At 43.4% G+C, this 22,836-nt stretch overlaps 1 protein-coding gene across 5 annotated transcripts in view; it reads right to left on the reverse strand.

Annotated features, from left to right (window-relative positions):
- The window catches only part of CTPS2 (CTP synthase 2), a 126,534-nt gene that overhangs the window by 66,974 nt on the left and 36,724 nt on the right, over window positions 1-22,836 (reverse strand). For all 5 annotated transcript variants that reach the window (XM_079765503.1, XM_079765502.1, XM_079765501.1 and 2 more), the window contains 5 exons: window positions 18,948-19,080; window positions 13,804-13,892; window positions 12,003-12,097; window positions 9,015-9,077; window positions 8,864-8,907 (listed from right to left, as the gene is read on the reverse strand). In XM_079765503.1, the coding sequence (XP_079621629.1) occupies window positions 8,864-8,907; window positions 9,015-9,077; window positions 12,003-12,097; window positions 13,804-13,892; window positions 18,948-19,080 (424 nt within the window). The remainder of the gene's footprint in view (window positions 1-8,863; window positions 8,908-9,014; window positions 9,078-12,002; window positions 12,098-13,803; window positions 13,893-18,947; window positions 19,081-22,836) is intronic.

Genomic DNA, 22,836 nt, shown 5'->3' on the forward strand with positions numbered 1-22,836 from the left:
AAGATTTTCACATCTTCATTAATAACCAACATCAGCTGAGGACAAATATGTGATACCTTAATCAATAAAGTAATTAAAAATAAAAAAATAACCAGCATCAGTGTATAGTTGGGGTTTTATTTTTTGTTGCATGTGTTCTGTTGAGTTCTAATATTTAGGTCATGCTAATTCCCATTTTAGCTTATGTTCTAATCTCAATCAGCCACTCTCAGAGTAATATACATTCTCTTTTTCAATTACAACATATAGAAAGCACCTATGTGGCCAAAGCATTAAATAAGAATTACACTCAGATCCTAATTCAGTTAAGTCTGGGATCAGGCCATGGAAAGGCTTACTCAAAGAAGTAGTATTTCAACTGGGATTTGTAGGAAGAGCCTTGAGGGGAACCTGCAGGGAGGGGGAAGCCTGGGCATTCAAAAGGAGAGAAAACACCCCAAATACACACATATGCACACATCATGTTCAAGTGCAAGGCAGTTCAGGGAACATACACACTGCATTTTGGGTGTAAAGCTGGCTCTGATGAATAAAGAGGGCACACTGGCTTTAGATCATGAAAGTCCTTGGTGCCATGCTAAACGAAGGTCTACTGTGCTGTGCAATACCCTGGCCATTATATCAGGTGGTTATTGAGATTTAAATGAACTAAAATGTAAAATTCAGTTCCTCAGCTACATTTCAAGTGCTCCACAGCCCCATGTGGCTGATGATTCCCATATTGGATGGCACAGATCTAGAACAGCCTACCATGACAGAAGTTTTACTTGACCATGCTGGTAGCATTAATGAGGGGCGTATTCACATGCTGCCCATATTTTAGTTATATATTTCACCAGTCTATGTTGTGTGTCTCCAACTAAACTGCAAGCAGGGTTATGGAAGCACTTTGTTTGTAATACACTATGTTTAGGACTGCACTTAAGTGGATGAGCTGCAAACGCACAGTGACTCTTTTCTTTTTCATAATCTCTTTCCGCTAGCATCCAGTTATTTTTAGTGCAAAGAAAATCTTTTAAAGGGTTGAAATACCTATTTCTAAGGCATTTCCTATTGAGCTCCAGGTATAAAAGCTTTAAAATACATTAGCTTTGAAGTACTCATTTAGTCATTCATTTATTGTTAAAATTATAGACTACCCTGTGATTCAATAATGGGGCTTATTCCTAGCCACGCTGTCTCTTTTCAAAAAGTAGACTCAGGCAAGGGGGGAGGTCTGGTGGAAAAGATGCCCTAGCCATTAGACAGTGGCCATCATGCCTGGAAGAATTTTTCTTTCTCCAAATAGAGAGCAGTTACTATGGCCTTATATCAATTCTGAACCTATCATCCACACAGAGACAGAATTAAATGACTATCAGGCTCCCAGACTAGTCCATAAAAGGCTATTTTACCCATAGTATAGCTTTCTTCTTGACAGCTGCTTTTATAGGTAAAGTTCCTTAGCCCAAACTAAGCTCCAAATGACTTCTATAAGGTCGTTTTGTTAGTTGGGAGATGTTTACTAGTACTACAATGTTCTAAATGCAAAGCAGTCTTCAAAGTAATAAAAGTTGCCTGAAAAGTTACTCTAAGTGGCTGTCTGGGTGTTTTTTTAAAAACACTTCTTAATTTGCTTTCCATGTAAAGCTGATGAAAAATAACATGGAAAAAGAAAATATTTCAAATGGGGCTTCAACTAAAGGTAGGAAAATGTTATGCATTAATTATGCTTAATGAATAACATAAATTACCCTTCACCTGAGTTGACTTTTAATTATTTGTGAATATTTCACAAATCCACTGTGTGAGATGTAAAATTAATTTTGACTTTGAAAATCCCTGGATCAAAAAAGTGTAAAAGAAGTAATATGTATGATAAATAACTAAAGGTGAAATAATATCAAATACCGCAATCTCAAATTTCCATTGACATCTGCTTAAAATCCCTCAAATTTATCACTTTTCCTTACCAGTACCACCATCCAAGTGTACATGTGTGTGTTGATGTGTCTGAAGGTAGAACATGGGTTCTGTTTTCAGGATATTATATTTTATGTAAATTCAGATCTTTAAAGTTACTGTTTTCAATAAACAAAAGAAATGCTAAAAATTTAGCCTATCCACATACCTAAATATTGGATTGAGATCCTTTTCCTCTATATGTCTCAACAGCCAAAGATACTCTAATTAATAAAGTCCACAATTGTGACTGCGAACTATCCTCTACCTGAACTGGAGAGGTCTAAAGCCAAACTCAAGGTCAAGCGTGTCAGCAGCAGCAATGTGATTGCTACAGAGTCAGAATGCAAGCTATAGCTGTATTCCTGGTAAGCATCATCTAGAAGGTAGGTAAAGCTACTTTGAAGCAGGCCAAATATCAGATTTGCTGTAGAACCCTAAATGTCCACAAAGGCCCAGAGCTTTTTATTTCACTATGTAGATTAAGCAGAGAATCGGCACAATAAAATAAATTTTACTCACTCCCTCCTGGTACTCACAGACTCAGAAAGAGTTGACCTTCATTCTTAAAGAAAAATCTATTTCTTCTTTTATGTGTATACTAGAGGCCTAGTGCACGGAATTCGTGAACTGGGGGGGGGGGGGGGGGAGGGGCGGGTTTCCTCAGCCCGGATTGCGAGAGGGCGCAGGCCAAGCCAAGGGACCCCATCAGTGCACAATGGGGGCCGGGGAGGGACGCAGGAGGTTGGCCAGCCAAGGAGGGACCGAGGGAGGGCTCCAAGGCGTGTCCCGCTCACCTCGCTCAGTCCCAATCAGCCGGACCCCAACAGCAAGCTAACCTACCAGTCAGAGCATCTGCCCCCTGGTGGTCAGTGCACATCATAGTGACTGGTCGGCCAGTCAACTATCTGCCCCCTGGTGGTCAGTGCACATCATAGCAACTGGTCAACCGGTCGTCTGCCCCCTGGTGGTCAGTGCATGTCATAGCAAGCGATTAAGCAGCCTTAGCATATCATTAGCACATTACTCTTTGATTGGTTGAACGGACGACCGGACGACCGGACACTTAGCATATTAGGCTTTTACTATATAGTCTGAGACAACTCCTCTTAGATATCTGTCCTGGATGCCAGTGTCTCTAATGATTTCATAAGCAACCATAAGACTAATCATGCATGCCAAAGGTAGGTCATGATAGCTCATGAAGGAGATCAGAATTTAACACCCCAGAATATGTCTCTTTGACATAGGGATTCATTTGAGCTGATTATTTTTAAGAAACAGCAGACAGAGAAACTCTGAAAATTGAATAAGTTACCCTTTCGTAAGGGAAATCTCCATTGTAAGGGAAATCTCCATAAATCTTCCCATCTGTACCAGGAAGAGGAGGTGATTCTACTAGTAAATCTCTAGAAACTCTTATCAAAGGAGAAGGTGGAGGACTTATATCTGCATAACAACCTTATCCTTGTTTTCTTCTTTTCCTGGTCACCTCCCATAATTGGATCCCCTCACAACTAACATCTTCTTTTGTCTTTAGCTGGAGATGGTATTTAAGGTGGTAGCTTGGGCCATTTCAGGGAGTTACACCATTTTCCTGGGTCTCTCCCATGTATACAGAAGGTACATGTTATTAAACTTAGTGTTTTTTTCCTGTTAATCTGACTTTGATTACAAAGGGGGGTCTCAGCCAAGAACCTAAAAGGGTAGAGGAAAAATGATTTTAGCAGCAAAAACACCTAAAGGAGGCTCCTGCTTTCCAAATTATTTACTTTTTTAGCTAGAAGGGCTAGAATGGCCATTACTCATTGTAAGTCATTGTTATTTGCTCAAATTTAAGTGATTCCCTAGGCTTCCTAGTGTTTGCTGCCTGATGATTCCATTACCTTGGTCTTTTTCTTTAATAAGACTTCTCACCATCATCACAAATGCTGGCTCTTAAGGCTATTTTTCTCCAACAAACTGATTGCAGGCCATGAAGATGTTCAGTAGCAATTAGGTTTTATTGTTCTCATCTCACTTATGAGTATATGCTTTCAAAATGTAAAACTCACATATCCTCTGATTTAGCAAATCCCCTTCTAGGAATTCATTCCATAGAAGTGTGTATGTGTGGGTACAAGGACATAAGAATATAGATATTAATTTGCAGTATTATTTAAAGTAGCAAAATAATGGACACAATCTAAATATTCATCAACATGAGACAGGTTAAAGAATGATGCAGACAACAGGGCAAGCATATGGAAGATCCCTTGTGTTGATGTGAAGTGATCAGTACAAAAAGCTAGAGGAAACAGTGTCTCAAGCATGCTAACATATGTATTTGTTAAAAAGGAAACACAGCCCTGGTCAGGTTTTCTCAGTGGTTAGAGCATTGGCCTGGGCACCAGAGGGTCTCAGGTTCGATTCCAGTCAAGGGCACATACCTGGGTTTCAGGTTTGATCCCTGACCCCAGTTGGGGAGTGTGTGAGAGGCACATCTCACATCGATATTGTTTTCTCTCTCTCTCCTATCTCCCTCCCTCACTCTCTCTAAAAATCGATGGAAAAAATATCCTCACTCCTCAGGTGAAGATTAAAAAAAAAGGAAACACATATCCATATGTGTGTGGGTACACCCATGTACCCACACACACAACCAGTTCATCAAAGAACATTGCCAAAGCTGTGTAATAGTGGCACCTACTGGTAAAATAATTTCCTAACCCAAAGTACTCTCTTAAAAAAGTAAACCCATGATTTGCCTATACAGTCATTTCAGCCATTAGTCGGGAAATATGTTTAAAGCCTCATAAGGAACTCTTGGAAGTTATGGTTCATTGTGGTCTAAAATGCAAGCTATAAAAGGAGTAAAGAGTATCTCAATATCCTTCCATGGAGTGATCTCGAGCATATAGTGTTAAGTGAGAAAAAAAAAAAAGGTAGAAAAAAATGTGCAGAGTACGCTACCACTTATCGAAGAAGGGAAGAAGATTACAAATAGACATACAGGTTTACTTATATTTTAAAAATGTAAAGATAACCCCCTAAAATAAGAACTAATAGCTGTCATAAGAGAAGGGGGAGAAAATAGGTTGGAGGGAGGAGAATTATAAGTGGATGTCTCTAAATCAATGGTTCTCCATGGAGGGGATATTCTGCCTGTGCCCCCAAGGGATGTTTGGTGTCACAATTTTTTAGTGTCACAATTAGGGGTTGGGAGATCTGTACTATTAACATTTAGTAAGAAGAAGCCAAGGAGGCTCCTCAACATCCTACAATGCACAGGACAGTCCCCACTACAAAGAATTACCCAGTCCAAAATGTCAACAGTCCAAATTATCTATATACACTGAGTGGCCAGATTATTATGATCTCTGAACACATAATAATCTGGCCACTCAGTGTATATTAGAGGCCCGGTGCATGAATTCATGCATGGGTGGGGTCCGGCCAGCCTGGCCAGGGGGAGGGGACATGGGCGGTTGGCTGGCCTGCCTGCTGGTCAAACTCCTGGTCGAGGGGACAATTTGCATATTAGCCTTTTATTACATAGGATATACTCTGAGTGGCCAGATTATTATGCGTTCAGAGATCATCATAATCTGGCCACTCAGTGTATATATAAAAGCCTAAGCGACCTTTAAGACGGAATGACCGGAACGACTGATTGCTATGACGTGCACTGTCCACCAGGGGGCAAACGCTCAATGCAGGAGCTGCCTCCAGCCCGCAAGCCCTGATCACTGGATGGGGCCTGCCGGCCAACCTCCTGGTCCCTCCCCCCAGCCGGCAGGCCCCCATTGCCCAATTGGGGCCGGGCCCCAGGCTGGGATGGGGAGCCAGGGGTGAGTGGTGGCAGATGCAGCCCCTTTCCCAGGGAGGCCGAGGGCCAGCTCCCTCCTCGGGGCCAGCGGCCAACCTCCTGGGTCCCTCCCCCAACCGGCAGGCCCGAATAGGCCTGGTGCCAGCTCACCACAGTGGAGGTTGGCCCTTCCCCCCGGCCACAAGCCCCAATCGCCTGATCAGGGCCTGCTGGCCAACCTCCTGGTCCCTCCCCTCAGGCAGCAGGCCCTGATCGCCCGATTGGGGCCAGGCCACAGGCTGGGACAGGGAACTGGGGGTGGGTGGCGGTGACCAACCTCCCGTGGTGCCCAGGCAGAGGGCTGCGGCCTCTCGCTGGCTACCTGGGGGTGGGGGTGACAGGGATGGAGGTGCAGTGAGAATGCAGGGTGTCTGCCAAGCTTGCTCTCACTTCCCCTGCTACCCTTCCCCGGGATGCCAGGGCTCATGTACCAGGGAAGCCCCTGCACTCAGGTGCCAGGTGCCTGTGAGGAGCCCGCCCCGCACCCACACGGCCTCTTCCGGGTGAGCCAGGCCACAGCTGCTGAGATCGCAGGGGCCAGTCGTGCCCCCATGGGTTTGCGCAAGAGCCGGTCTGCGAGGCCAGCCAGGAGAGAGCGCGCTGCCCACCCGGCTTCCGTGCAATGCTGCTGGGCAGCCCAGAGGCCCACACTGCGCCCTGGCCCGTGGCGTCTGGCTGCGCTCACCACATCTCCATGTGGGGACTTGGGCACCGTGACTCAGGCAGACAAGGGCACACAGGGGCCCGGCGGCCCAGGTGCTACCCAGGGCCCAGAGGTCAGCTGGGACCTGCCCTTCCACACCAGACACTAGCACTTCGATCGCCGGCCAGGCCTAGGGACCGCACCTGTGCATGAATTTCATGCACCAGGCCTCTAGTATGTCTAATAAGAAACCTGTATCCAGAGCAAGTAAAGAACACTTAGAGCCCTAACTGGTTTGGCTCAGTGGATAGAGCGTCGGCCTGCAGACTCAAGGATCCCAGGTTCAGTTCCGGTCAAGGGCATGTACCTTGGTTGCAGGCACATCCCCAGTGGGGGGTGTGCAGGAGGCAGCTGATTGATGTTTCTCTCTCGTTGATGTTTCTGACTCTCTTTCCCTCTCCCTTCCTCTCTGTAAAAATCAATAAAATATTGTGTGTTTTTTTGAAAAAAGAACACTTAGAATTTAATAATAAAAAGACAAATAACCCAATTTAAAAATGGGCAAGGAGTCTGGATAGATATTTCTCCAAAGATGATATACAAGTGGTCAGTAAGCACATGAAAAGATGCTCAATATCTAAGCCATCAAGGAAAAGCAAATCAAAGCTACAATGAGATACAATTTAATGCCCACTAGAATGGCTATAATAAACAAGACAGACAATAACAAGTGTTAAGGATGCAGAGAAATTGAAGCCCTCATACACTGCTGGTGGGAATGTAAAATGTTGCAGTCATTTTGCAAACAGTCTGGCAATTACTTGAAAGGTTAAACATATAGTCACCATATGATCCATAATTCCACTGCTAGGTGTATATACCCATGTAAAATGAAAATATATGTTCATACAACAACTTGTACACAATGCGCATAGCAGTATAATAGTAAAAAAGTGGAAACAATCCAAATGTCCATCAATGGACGAATTTATTAATAAAATGTGGTATGTCAATATAATGGAATATTATTCAGCAATAAAAAGAAACGAAGAACTGATAGATGCTATAACATAGACAGATGTAGACATAATTATGCTAAGTAAAGCCATAAGGTACCTTACTTCATCCTTAGCTCAGGATGCCACATATATCTCATTTTCCTTCCCTGTCTCTGAATCTCTTGTACGTGTCGGAATTCTTACTCTCTCATATATGCGGGGTTCCCATACATACGTATGTAATTAAATTTCATTATTTTTCTCTTGTTACTCTGTCTCATGTCGACTTAATTATTAGACCAGCTGAAAAACCTTCAAGTGTAGAGGAAAATTTCTTCCTGCCCCACAGCACAGAAGCTGAGAGAAAAGAGGAGGCCAGGAAAGGCATCCCAGGAGGAACAGTAAGTTGTCAATCATCGGGCATGGTTTTTTGTGGGGTTTTTTTAAATGAAATTCTTCATTGGTTTCATTGAGATTCTAGGGGGAGGGAGGTTGCAGAAGGGGAACATCTTGGGTAATAGGGAATCTCAAGATACATCAAAAAAAATTATTCAGATTGCCCAAACATAAATCCCAAGTGTGGAAAGGAGGGGATGTCATGGGTTGAATTAGCAAAGCAGCAGGTGACAGAGCATAATAGCCTTCACTCCCAGCCAAGAACCTTGAACTGAATATTTTACAGGAAAGGGAATTAGTGGAAAATGAGGAGCAGCGGAAGAACAGCTGTCACTTTTGTTTTAGAAAGACAGATGACCACCAGTGTGGAAACTAGACAGACAGGGATGAGTCTAGGGACAGGCCAACCCATTTATTTATATTAGCTGTTATAAATTGTTGTCACAGTCAATTTAATCCTTTCCTAAACATTAAGCTTGAACTGCTGCAAAGATAAATCAGTCCAGGATTGTGTCTTTCTTCAACACATAGCTGGCAAAATGGACTCTTGAAAACAAAGCAGTTGTATGTAAAAATAAAATAAAATAAAATCATATATAATTTTAAATATCCTGATAGTATAATAAAAAATAATAGCAGTAATAATAATATCACATATAATTGTTTTAATCCTCACCTGAGGATATTTTTTCCATTGATTTTTTTTTTAGAAAGAGTGGAGTGGAGGGAGGAGGGGGAAAGAGAGAGAAACATTGATGTGAGAGAGAGACATCTATTGGTTGCCTCCTGTTCGCACCCCAACCAGGGCCAGGGTTCGAGCATGCAACCCAGGTGCGTGCCCTTGACCAGGAATAGAACACGCGACCCTTCAGTCCTCTGTCCGACGCTCTAACCACTGAGCAACAGCCAGGGCTCACATAATTTTAAATGTCCTGATAGTGTAATGATAAAATAATAATAATAGCCCTTACAAGTTTAGGCAAAAGCCAGAAACAAAATGACAATAACCCAACCCAGAGAGATAAACAAGCCACTTACCACAGGAACACGGGCACTTGGCTCAAATTCTGTGGAATTGGCATCTAAAGATTAAGAAATGAATTCAATAATTAACCAATATTGCTGAAAAATAGTTTAAGTGAAAAGAATAATTTTAAATGGAAAGTTAGTAGATAAATCTCAGACTTACCTTTCAAGTTAAGGCAGTTCCTTGCAAACTCTATCACTGCTAGTTGCATCCCAAGGCAAACTCCTATTTTAAAAAGCACATATATAAAGCAAATGAACATATTTTGTATCTCTTCATATTTTCTGTTCATTTGTTTGCTGTCTTCCTCCTCCATCTAGAATGCAGACCCTGAGAGGAAGACTCTGGCTGTTGGGTTCACAGCCATACCCTGTGCACTCAGATATCTGTGGCAGAGGCAGGGGAGGGGGTTAGATGACTTGAACTTGAGGAGGAAAGAATTCAAGGTCAGAAAACAGCAGGAAAGGCTAGGGCAAGTTCCAAAAGTCAAATCTACCTCCCTCCAAATTTGTCTCTAAATCAAGGCACATGTGTGGGGCTACAGGGCTATCCCAGAGCACCCGAATCCTTCAGAGAATATCTACCAACACCCAATCAAGAGGGGGACTCCACAACCCCCCTTCTCAGCTTCACAGCCTTCTTTATGAAGGCAGCCTCAGGCTGGCCAGCGGGCTGAGATCTGAGGAACCAACAAGTGGGCAGGGGAACCCAGAACATTCCTATAACCTCACTGTAGGAAGACAGCACCTACACTGCGGGCTTGAGTGTGGTGGAGAGAAGGGCAGGAAGACACAAAATGGAAATGAACAGAGAGCTCAATAAGAAGGAAGAGACCTGTGTAGTCCCAGGCCTGTTGCCACAGGGACTCGCCCTTCTCTCATCTCCGTATCCACCGCAGCCCACCAATTTCTCTCCACTAAACAAATGCCTAATGCTCTTAGAGACATATCCAAGGAACACAAGAGATTCAAAGGAGAGAGCAATCAATATACTAAGCCAGAACAAAGTCGGGAAGCGTGCAAGTTCCACATGGCTAGGACATAAAGAGGCCTTGTGTTAAAGAGAAAGCTACAGAGTTGAGAACTGTTCTATACAGTGATAATTATCTGAAGAACATGAACCACATGTATACAGAAACCAAACAAGATTACTTCAAAAGAAATCAATGGCCCAGAAGAGCTTAGAAGGGTAAAACAAAACAAGGTATCAAGGCAACTACTCCTGGCTTCCCTTTTGAAAATGGGTCCCAGTGGAGAGCTTCTAAGAAGCTAATCAAAGACCAGGCAATGGGGAAAATGAATAGTCTGCTGATAGTAAAAGGTACCCAAGCCTGTCCACTCGGTCTGCAAACCCACCAATACATTCAAGCACAGCGTGAAACACAGCCTCTCTCCACTCCCTCTCCTGCCTGAATCCCCACATGCAGGGCTGCCTTTATACCATCAAGGATCCATTTCATCTGGTTTCACTGGCACAGAAGCCATGCTTTGCAATCTGAACAAAAGCATTAAAAAGACCCAGCTGTACCAAATGTTAACACAGCTGTTCCTGCAAAGTTGGATGGTCTTTCTGAACTATTTTTTCGAGAAGGAGTAAATTTCAACTTCAACATTTTTCATTCTGATAAGAAAGAACATTGTGGAGTTCTGTTGAATGGTTCTCCACTTTAAGTGGTGAAAAGATGGATCTGGGTGAGAATCGGAGGTGAGGGCAGGTATAGACAGCAAGTTCTCCCAGCCTCTTGCTACCAACCAGAGCAATGATAAGTTCTCCAAACTCTCTAAAAGGCAGGATAGTGAAGATTTTAGGCTTTGAAGGCTATAGGGTCTCAAACTCTGACATTGTACCACAAAAGGTGCTATAGACAATATATAATCAAACTAGTGGCCTGGTGCACGGATTCATGCACATCGAAAGGAAATTAATTAGAAGAAATATTTTAATATCGCTATTCGCCCTTTCTCTATAATATAAGTGTCAACCAAATTCACGATTGACAATGACAGATTGAAACACACATGTGCGATTGGCACCAGCGAGAGCTTTATATGTATCGCGCATGCATAAGTCAACTTAGCCTTTTATATATAGAATAAACTTGTTTAATTAGACCTGATTTCTGATTTAACTAAACTTTTTCCAGCCCAGTGAAGCACCCCAACTTCTCTTTCAGGTAATTGTCAGCAACACAGCACTAAATAGCAACACAAAGCAGATTATTATTGTAGATCATGCAGGGAGAACAAGGGTAAAATATTTAACTGCAGCAGTGTTTGACTATATTCTGTACAGTGCGAAAACCTGAAGTCATTTTCAAGGTTCACCATTTCTTACTTCTTTTCAGTCAGATTAAGTTTCTAAGCTTTCTAAATCTCCATTTTCCGACTAATGAAAAGAAAATAGGATTCCACTGAGTTTCCTATCTACCTACACCAGGACTTCTGTGAGGATCAAATGAGATGAAGCATGGGAAAACACTTCACAGACATTTGGTTAAAGTGTAAAATGTTTGCACCTGGCTATAAAGCAAGTTGTGTTCCTGCGCTGAAGAAACTCCAAGGTGGCTAGTTGCTAGAGAGAGGAAGCTGGGCATTGCTACGTGATGTCATTACCCAGCGCCCACAGCGACTGTTTCCAGGCTGGGCTGGGCTGTGGGCCACATTTTGCGCCATGGGATCTTGGCAGCATTGGCTGCGATTTGGTGGACTGTCACTCCGGGGTGGTGGCGGGGCCTGTGTCCCACTTGGGGGAAGCTGAGTGTTTCTTTGTCAGCGCCAGGTCCACGGTGCCATTTCTCTGTAAATGGCCAGTGCATGTCACCGCAGCTCCTGCATTTAGTATCTGCCCCCTGTGCGTCATAGCGTCATAGCAACCAGTCAGACGGTCAGAGGGACACTTGGCATATCAGCCTTTTATATATATAGATTAGTGTGGTTATGTGCCGATAAAACTTTATTTACAAAACAGGCCACAAGCAAGGTATAGTCTTCAAGATACAGTTTACTGACCCCTGTAGCAGACTAGTTGGTGCCTGAATACTCAAACATGAGTTCACACCTTTCACATTAACAAACCCTATTAAGTGTTACCCCTACTAGGTGTCAAAAATCAAATAAAGTCATAGTTAGGATCCATAAACATGAATTTTACCCAGAAAAGGAATCTTCTTTGCCCTTGCCCAAGAAATCGCCTGGAGTTTGCCCAATGTTCCTCTGATTCCGAAGCCTCCTGGCACCAGTACACCACTGCAATCAACACACAAGATGAGAGTGAATTTGACATTATTTTTATTTTTTAAACTCTTATTTTCAGCCTTTCATGCTTACTCATCCCCAATCCAACATTAGAGCATACACTTGAGGTCTGTATTCAGAATTGATTACATGATCTGACATCCTGAACTTTCTTCTTGAAATCTTCCCAATGTATATAGAAGTTGCAACAATTTCTCACAACTGATCCCAATATATATTTTTCCGATAGGTCTTTGTGGCATGAGCATAGTGACTGAGAACTCAATTCAATTTAAAATGTCACTGGTTTAGCCCAGCTGGCGTGGCTCAGTGGTTGAGCATCAATCTATGATTCAGAAGATCACAGTTCGATTCCCAGTCAGGGCACATGCCCAGCTTGCGGGCTCGATCCCCAGTATGGGGTGTGCAAGAGGCAGCCGATCAATGATTCTTTCTCATAGTTGATGTTTCTCTCTCTCTCTCCCCCTCTCCCTTCTTCTCCCCGAAATCAATAAAAATATATTTAAAAATAAATAAAAAGCCACTGGTTTATCTGAATAAAAATAGGTTAGGGTTTTTTTTTTAAAGCACTTCATAAAAATGTTAAGATCTCTTACATAATCAGAAAGAGTTAATCTGGTAAAAATCAGCCTAGGATTTCAATTGCTAATTAAGTAGGGCACATAAAAATTCCCCTGTTAGCCCCGGCTGGCTTGGCTCAGTGGATAGAGCTTCAGCCTGGGGACTGAAGGGTCGAGGGTTCGATTCCGGTCAAGGGCATATGCCTGGGTTGTGGGCTTGATCCCCAGTAGGGGGCGTGCAGGAGGCAGCCGATCGGTGATTCTCTCTCATCATTGATGTTTCTATCTCTCTCTCCCTCTCCCTTCCTCTCTGAAATCAATAAAAAAATAAAAAAATATTTTTTAAAAATTTCCCTGTTAGAAGACACTTTAGACACCTTCTAGACAAACACTCATTTGAAAAGACAAGACTTCAAGAAAAAATCCAGGAAGGTCATGCTACCCTCACAATACAATGCTACCCCCAAGAGTTCTGTCAATTACTTATATAATAAAAATGAAAATAAAATGATGTGGAAAAGAAAATATAACCAAGAGAGAAGGCTTGTCATGCTTGCACTTTAACTTTGTGTAAGATCCATCTCTGCATCTTTCATACAATCAGCACTCTCTCTAATACAGGATGCCCCTTATCCCCCAAATAAAACCAGTTCCATTGCAAGTGCCACTAACATTAACACGGCACATTGAAAAGTAAATGCGACAGTCGGAGAAAGATAAATATCACATGATCTTACTCATCTGTGGGATATAATGATCAACATAATCTGATGAACAAGAATAGATCCAGAGACAAATGGCAGGGGAGGTGGGGGGGGCGGTTAGAGAGCAACCAAAGGACTTGTATGCAAGCATATTAGCATAACCAATGGACACAGACACTGGGGCAATGGGGGCTTGCCCAGGGTGGGAATGGCTGGGGGGTGGTCAATTGAGGGAAAAGGAGACATATGTAAAACTTCAGACAATAAAAAAAAAAGTAAATGCGATGTGAATGTTTCACGACCACCCATAATGACCACAAGTACTCCAGGCTACCTTTTAAAACGCAAAATTTAATAACTGGGTCAATCAAATCCTTACAGAAAAAGCACAGTGTCATTCTCCTAACTAGGGTGAACGGTCCCCAGGACTCACTCAGCTTTGCATAGCTTCTGCCACGCCTCATGGAATTTCACAGGGTCCTCAGTTTCGGTGGTGTGCTCCAGATCAATGGAGTCTATGTACTAAAAACATCCAACAGATTAAAGGAACATTTAAGAAAAATACTCAGAAATACAAGATCTAACACTATGACAAAATTATTCAATAACTACTTGTTATGCAAACACTGTACTGGACACTTGGGATAGAAAAGCATATCTTTGTCTTGGAGCTCTTATTATCTTTAAGAAAGATTACGAAACCAGATAAACAGGCAGCAACAACATAGTGGAATAATGGCCACAATGAACAAGGAAGAGAATGCCACACCTAATCTAGACCCGGATGCTGAAGAAGGGAGGCAGTATCACCAGAGAAGACTGCTGGGAAGGTGATGACCAAAAAGCTAAGCCCTGGCCGAAACCGGTTTGGCTCAGTGGATAGAGCGTCGGTCTGTGGACTGGGGGGTCCCAGGTTCGATTCCGGTCAAGGGCGTGTGCATTGGTTGCGGGCACATCCCCGGTGGGGGGTGTGCAGGAGGCAGCTGGTCGATGTTTCTCTCTCATCGATGTTTCTGGCTCTCTGTCCCTCTCCTTTCCTCTCTGTAAAAAGTCAATAAAATATATTTAAAAAAAAAAAAAAAAAGCTAAGCCCTTGAGGATGAATAGAAGCAAGATGAGCATGTGTGTGCTTGTTGGGAGGCAGGTGGGAAGGTGTGCAGAAGACAAAGGGATAATCGGGGGGGGGGGGGGAGGAGCGAAGAAACAGTGTATAAAACATCAGAGAAAGAAATAAAGTGGTGGAGAAACCAAGATGGCGGCCTAGGTAAGCACCTAAACTGCTGCCTTGCACAACAATTTCAAAACAACAATGAAAAGACAGAACGGACATCATCCAAAACCACAGGAAAGCTGGCTGAGTGGAAATTCTACAACTAGAAGGAAAGAGAAAAGCTCACGGATCAGAGGAGACGCAAAGCGCTGAGGTACAGAGACGCGCACGCAGAGAGGAAGGGTGGCCGAGTGCCTGGCTGGCGGGAGGGGAAAGGAAGCCCCCAACTGCACTGAACCCCAGTTCCGACTGCACTGAACCCCAGCTCCAGCCGAAACCCCGTGGACCCAGACTCATACGGGTGGAGTCTGGACTGCAGAGGAAGGTACACGGAGACTCGGAGAATTGGGGGAGCCGCGGACAGGGGTCTGGAGGCGCGTGCGTGAGTGCGCGCAGAGAAGACTGACTGTGGAGGTTGCTGCAGGCTTTCCCTAGCGGAAGGAGTCGGAAGCTCCTGACTGCATTGAATCCCAGTTCCGACTGCACTGAAACATAGTTCCGGGTGAGCCCCTGGGGGACCCATGCTCTCACAGGGGAAATCTGGACTGTCAGGCGGAAACTCAGGGGAGCCGTGGAAGGCAGAGGTCTGGAGGCACGTGCGCAAGGGCAGGGCTGACGGGAAGCCAAGACTGTCTGCTCAGCCCTGAGACTCCACCCCATCCAAGCTGAGCACAGAGGCTTTTGCAATTTTGCAAGTCTGGTCCTATTAAGGCTGTCTCCAATACAGAAGGTATCCCGGCGTAGACACAGCGGGTCCTCACAGCCAATTGGCCTGGAGGTCAATTCCTTCCCGTGATACCAACAACAATCAAGACTTAACTACAACAAGGCTGTACACACAGTCCACAAAGGGGAGCACCAAGAGTGTCCACCTCAGGTAACTGGGGAGGCTGACCCACCGGGCCATATAGGAAACCTAGCACACAAAGCTACCCTACCAACTCAGGGAAGCAGGGAAAATGCGGAGTCAAAGAAACAGACCACAAATGAAAGAAATGGAGGAGAAAAGACGAATGGATATAGAATTCAAAACCACGGTTATAAGGTTTTTCAAGAATTTCCTAGAAAAGGCTGATAAATTTAACAAAACCCTCAAGGATATGAAAAAGGACCAACTAGAAATTAAACATACACTGACTGAAATAAAAATATTATACAGAGACCCAACAGCAGACTAGAGGAACGCAAGAATCAAGTCAAAGATTTGAAATACAAAGAAGCAAAGGACACTCAGCCAGAAAAGCAAAAAGAAAAAAGAATCCAAAAATTTGAAGATAGTGTAAGAAGCCTCTGGGACAACTTCAAGCGTACCAACATCAGAATAATGGGGGTGCCAGAAGAAGAGAGAGAGCAAGATACTGAAAACCTATTTGAAGAAATAATGACTGAAAACTTCCCCCACCTGGTGAAAGAAATAGACTTACAAGTCCAGGAAGCGCACAGAACCCCAAACAAAAGGAATCCAAAGAGGACCACACCAAGACACATCATAATTAAAATGCCAAGGGCAAAAGACAAAGAGAGAATCTTACAAGCAGCAAGAGAAAAACAGTTAGTTACCTACAAGGGAGCATCCATACGATTGTCAGCTGATTTCTCAACAGAAACTATGCAGGCCAGACGAGAGTGGCAAGAAATAGTCAAAGTGATGAATAGTAAGAACCTACAACCAAGATTACTCTACCCAGCAAAGTTATCATTCAGAATGGAAGGTCAGATAAAGAGCTTCACAGATAAGAAAAAGCTAAAGGAGTTCATCACCACCAAACCAGTATTATATGAAATGCTGGAAGGTATTCTTTAAGAAGAGGAAGAAGAAAAATGTAAAGATAAAAATTATGAACAACAAATACATATCTATCAACAAATGAACCTAAAAATCAAGTGAATTAAAAATCTGAGGAACAGAATAAACTGGTGAATATAATAGAATCAGGGGCAAAGAAAGGGAGTGGATTGATAATTATCAGGGGGAAAGGGGTGTGGGGGTGCAGGAAGAGACTGGACTAAAATTGTACACCTATGGATGCAGACAATGGGGGGGAGGTAAGGGCAGAGGGTGGGGTGGGAACCGGGTGGAGGGGAGCTATGGGGGGAAAAAGGAGAAACAATTGTAATAATCTGAACAAGAAAGATTTATTAAATTTAAAAAAATAAATAAATAAAGTGGTGGCTACTCTGGGGCCCTCGAAAGAGGCTCCACCTAGCCAGAGAAGTTTACACTTGAAGCCACTGAATGCTCTTAAGTGAAGGAACAACAGGAACAGAGAGAAACTGTAGAAAGATCATTCCAGAACAATATGGGAAATGAAGGAAGGACTGGAAAGCAGTCGGGACGTTACTGCAGTAGTTCAGCAATGTAAACACAGCAACAGACTGGACTTAAAAAGAATCCACCAGGACCATGACTCAAATAGTACTGAGCAGAAGCTAATGCCAGTGAATTCCATTAAATGAAAACTTGCGTCAACAATTCGTATGTTCATAACAATCCCCACATATCTATATTATTTTAGTATTTCTTTTGTAAAAATTATTACCTGATTATGTATTAAGATATGAAATTTTAAAGGCTTAACACAATTTGCATCATAACAATTTTTCTATTGCTGTTTTCTGTTTTCTACAAGGGGGTGGAGGACTTGGAGGAATGGGAAGAACAGGAAGGGCAATATTCCTTGGAAAGCCAAAAATTAAAAGTGGTTAGAAAAGGAGGAGGCTGCAAGAGGTGAGCCCTAGCCGGCTGCTCAGTGGTTAGAGCGTCGGCCCACAGACTGAAGGATTGGGGGTTTGATTCCAATCAAGGGCACGTACCTTGTTTGCAGGCTCAATCCCAGGTGAGAGGTAACCAATCGATGTGTCTCCTCACATCGATGTCTCTCTCTCTCTCCCCCTCCCTTCCACTCTCTCTAAAACTCAATGGGAAAAGATATCCTCGGGTGAGGATTAACAAAAACAAAAAGGAGGCTACAAGAGGTGAGAGAAAAGTCGTAGGTCCTAAGCTAGTGTCGAAGCGGAAGTTACTAAATTTCTTGGACATAAATATGTATCTTTTTGCTCTTCACATAAAAGTTTTACCATATAAATCATGTGATAAGGCTTTCTTGAAGCATGATATACCCATGCAGAATATCATTAAATATAAACGTTTATATATAGAGAGCGAAAAGTCTAGAAAGATAAACATTAAACTGGGAATGAGAGGTACAGAGAGAAGTGGGATATCAGGGAAGAGGAATCTTTCGCTTTCTGCATTTTATATGAAACCTTAAAATGTTCTACACTGAGCAGGTATTTCCATATCTCATAACCACAAAAATTTACTCAAGCCCAGCCAGCGTGGCTCAGTGGTTGAGTGTTGACCTATGAACCACGAGGTCATGGTTCGATTCCTGGTCAGGTGTATGTCTAGGTTTTGGGCTCCATCCCCAGTAGGGGACATGCAGGAGGCAGCCTATCAATGATTTTCTCATCACTGATGTTTCTATCTCTCTCTACCTTTCTATTCCTCTCTGAAATCAATAAAATATATTTTTTAATAATATACTCAAGTTATATATGGTAACTCCATCCCATAATACTGATTTTAAAAAACAAATAATCAGCCCTAGCTGGTTGGGCTCAGTGGATAGAGCGTAGGCCTATGGACCAAAGGGTCCCGGGTTCGATTCTGGTCAAGGTCATGTACCTCATTTGCAGGCTCCTCCTCAGCCCTGGCCCTGGTCGGGGCACGTGCAGGAGGCAACCAACCAATGTGTTTCTCTCACATCGATATTTCTCTCTGTCTTTCCCTCTCTCTTCCACTCTCTCTAAAAATCAATGGGAAAATATCCTTGGGTGAGTATTTAAAAATAATAATAATAATAATAATAATAATAATCACTGTTTGCCAGATATCACTCCTCCAAGTTAGAAAAGGCAATATAGCATTTTTAAAATCTGGATTCCATTTCAATGCTAAAGGGGAAAAAAGTTCTGTTATTTTCTTGTTAGGCAAATACAATGTACTTAAATGAACATGAAGTATATATGGCCCTGGATGTGCAAAGCCTTATTTCAGGAACTGTGCCTTAAACCTGTATGCTCAATAAAGTTAACATGGCTATCAGTGGAAAGGCCTGCTAACAAGGTTGGCCCTTGGCTCGCATCTGGAAACTTGGACTTGGGGATCCTTCAACACAATCTACCTCTCTGATGAGATCAGTGCGTTCAGGGTGATTTGGCCATAGACACAATCTACCTCTCTGAAGCACAAGCTATATCAGAGTAAATGACTGAAATATCCAGATGACTGGGCTGCGACTCACCATCAGATTCAACTTGTGGTTGATGGCCAAGGCTGAGTGCTCCAGAGCTTTAAACACAGAGGCATAGCAGTCCCTCAGCTTGGTGTATTTGCCGACCAGAGCTATGGAGCACGTTTTCTGTAGCCTTTCGTACCTGGGAGGGAGGACAAGCTTAAGGTTATATGCATGTATCTTATCTCCATTCCCCTTTGCAAATTCAGACCTTTACCTTCTCCCCTTTTATGTTTTTGTTGTCACAGAGTATCCCGATTTATGCCGAGAGTTCATTTCCGAATTGCAGTAGCTATTGTCCTCTTCTATCTTGTTTAATGCTTTTGCCTTCTCTAACCTTTATGTGATATTTAAAAAATGGAATGCTTCACAAATTTGCATGTCATCCTTGCACGGGGGCCATGCTAATATTCTCTGTATCACTCCAATTTTTTTTTAGTAAGAAAACTGCCAAAGTGAGCACCCAAAGCACTTTTCAAAACCTGAGAAGCAGACAAGCCTTGAACTTTATGTACTTGATTCAAATCTCCACCCCACCCCCAAAGAACTCAAACCTGTAGGCAGACAGATTTCAAAATCATAAGAAATCCCCACGTTGCTTTCCATCAGCAAGCACAGATAGAAATCAGAGAAAAAGTTAAAAGCATTAAAAATATAAAAAGGCTGTCCCCATCTTATAAACATGAGCTGTCCTTGAATTCATTTATAAGGAGACATTGTACTGAAAAATGCGTTCTGTGTCAATAGGAAACATTCCAGTATCAACTTTGTAAGGTGACATTATATAAGAAAACACATTCAAAGTGTCTACATTAAAAACTGCTACACCTATATAATTTTATTAACCAATGTCACCCCAATAAATTCAATAAAAACTTTTTTTTAAAACTGCTACATTCCCAGCTGGCCCACAAAAGCCAGGTTATTCATGGCATGCCTGAAAAAAATGGTGCTAAGAGAACTATTTAAAATGTTACAAGGCATTTAGATCAATTTTATGAGGAAATTCCATTCTACATAAGATGCTTAATCACATTTTGCCATTAGAGACACAATCTTTACTGTTGCTTTTGTCAGGAAATCTGTTCAAAGAACATGAGAAATGTCTGGTCTGATACTAAGTAGATGGAAATGTCATCTTGGGGCTGAAGATATTTTAGGGCTTGGAAGCAAACCCTCCAACACCTAAGAACAAAAATGTTACATGATGAGGAATATTCCTCATTCAGATTAACATCTGCAAGGAGTACAAGAGCAATATGATGGCAAACAGGCTAGGAGGAGAAAAATACACAGGAAGCAAAGAAGTCAAAACTGGCAGGAAAGGTGACTTTCTAGGAAGGTGACAAAAGTACCTAAGAGAAGGCTGCTAAACTTTCCACTTGCTACTTAATTTTTTTTAAATATATTTTTACTAGAGGCCCGGTGCACAAAATTTGTGCACTCAGGGGGGTCCCTCAGCCCAGCCTGTGCCCTCTCACAGTCCGGGAGCCCTTGGGGGTGTCCGACTGAAGGCTTAGCGCTGCTGCGGAGGTGGGAGAGGCTCTTGCCACCGCCACTGAGCTCGCCAGCCATGAGCCCAGCTTCTGGCTGAGCAGCACTCCCCCAGTGGGAGCACCCTGACCACTAGGGGGCAGCTCCTGCATTGAGCGTCTGCCCCCGGTGGTCAGTGTGCGTCATAGTGACGGGTCATTTCACAGTTTGGTCGATTTGCATATTAGCTTTTTATTATATAGGATTGAGGATTGATTTCAGAGAGGAAGGGAAATGGAAAGAGAGACAGAAACATCAATGAGGAGAATCATCGATTGGCTGCCTCCTGCACGACCCCTACTGGGGATCAAGCCTGAAACCGGGGTATGTGCCCTGACTGGGAATCGAACCCGGGACCTCTTGGTCCATGGGACGACGCTCAATCCACTGAGCCACCATAGCCGGGCTCACTTGCTACTTAATTTTATGTTGCTCTGGAGATTCCGTAGCTGCCCTTGCTTCACCCAGCTCTACATAAAGGACGCAGGTAGCAAAGCTAGTTGATATCAAGCCAAGATTCCAAGAGACAGCAGCTAAGTACTTCCTGTCCCAAATGTTTGGCGCATGGGAACTGGGGATCATAACACATTTGAGCACACCAGTTTGGCTGAGCCCTCACCCCCATTCTCACTCCTACATTGAGGGAGGGACATCAACTCTGCTCCCTGGGGGGAAAGCAGGATTAGAGTCAACACTGCCAGTTTCCCCTTCCGCTTACTCATGTCTGGTCTTCCTAGGGGAAGAGGAGTTGCTCGGCAGCCGGGTGAAATAGGTAAGTCCACTGGGTCACACCAACCAGGGAGGAGGGCCACTGTCCAGGAGGTATCCTGAGCCCACACTTCTGGTGCCCTCTTTCCCTCTCGGACTCACAGGCCAGGCTCATAGAGCAATGCCCAGACCAGCCCAGCCTCAACTTCATGGTCTTTCAACCATTACCTGGGTGTGAGAGGCAGGTTGCTCACCCTGCTATGAGCTGCTGGTGGGAGGCAGGCCTGGAGTCCACTTCATAGGGCCATCCCCCACAGGCAAGTCCCCTTACTTGACTGAGAGGCGAGGTTGTCCCCACTTTGGCCTCGGGTCCCACACTAGCTCTCCCATTCAGTTCAATGAGGAACCTCTGGCCTCTGAGCAGCACTAGACCTTCATGATCAAAGCTGCCCTTTGACCTCTGTTTTCCCCTGTATCTCTCTACAGGCTGTACTGAGGGGATAAGGACTAAAGAATGAACACTCCAAACTGCCATTACCAATAAACCAACATCACCACCAACATGATGCAGAGAGCGTGATGCTCAATAGCCCCCCAGAATCTGTGAATGTGACCAGATTTGGAAAACGGGTCTTTGCAGATGCAATTAAGTTAAGGATTTCAAGGTAAGATCATCCTAGATTAGGATGGGCCCTAAATCCAAAGATAAGAATCCTTATAAAAGAAGAGAAGTGGGGAAGACACAGAGAAGTCCCTGTGATGACAGAGGCAGACACTGGAATGATGCGGCCACAAGCCAAGGAACACCAAGGACTGCTGGCAGCCCCAAAAGCTAGAAGAGACGCATGGAATATATTCTCCCTCTGAGCCTCCAGAAGGAACCAACCCTGCTGATGCCTTGATTTTGAACTTCTGACCCCCACAACTGTGAGAGAATACATTTCTGCTCTTCTAAGCCACCCAGTTTGTGGTGCTTTGCAGCAGCAGCTACAGGAAACTAATACAAAACCCAAACACTGGCTTTAAAAAGCACAGAGGCATAGAGTATAATTTAGAGCTATTTCCAATAAAAAGAATTACAAGCCCTGGCCAGTGCTGATAAATGGTTAGAGCGTCGGCCCACGCACTGAAGAGTCAAGGGTTCAATTCCTGGTCTAGGGCACATATCTGGGTTGCAGGTTCACTCCCCACTCCCAGTTGAGGCACATGCAGAAGACAACCAATCGATGTGTCTCTCTCACATCGATGATTCTCTCTCTCTCTCTCTCTCTCCCCCTTCCTCCCTACCTTCCACTCTCTCTGAAAAGCAATGGAAAAAATGTCCTCATGTGAAGATTTAAAAAAAAAAAAAAAAGAGTTACAGGATTAAAATGTCTCATGCTTAAGGAGGATGAGCCCCAAGCTACTCTAAAAATTCCTACAAAGTGACTGATTTCTTAAGCATTCTGGGCTTAATTTATCATCATTCAGAAGAGTACCTAAGCTCAGAAACTACACTTTATTCCTGATTCTTCATGACCCAGAAATTCTAAAACACTTTTTAAAAATAATACTTTATTGTTGAAAGTATTACATATGTCCCCTTTTCTAAAACACTTTTTAAATTTTTTAGTGCAAGGACAAAGAAACTCCAATCTACTAGTCATCTACCAAGGTC

This window comes from Cnephaeus nilssonii, assembly GCF_951640355.1.
Source record: "Cnephaeus nilssonii genome assembly, chromosome: X".
NCBI classification, from domain to species: Eukaryota; Metazoa; Chordata; class Mammalia; order Chiroptera; family Vespertilionidae; genus Cnephaeus; species Cnephaeus nilssonii.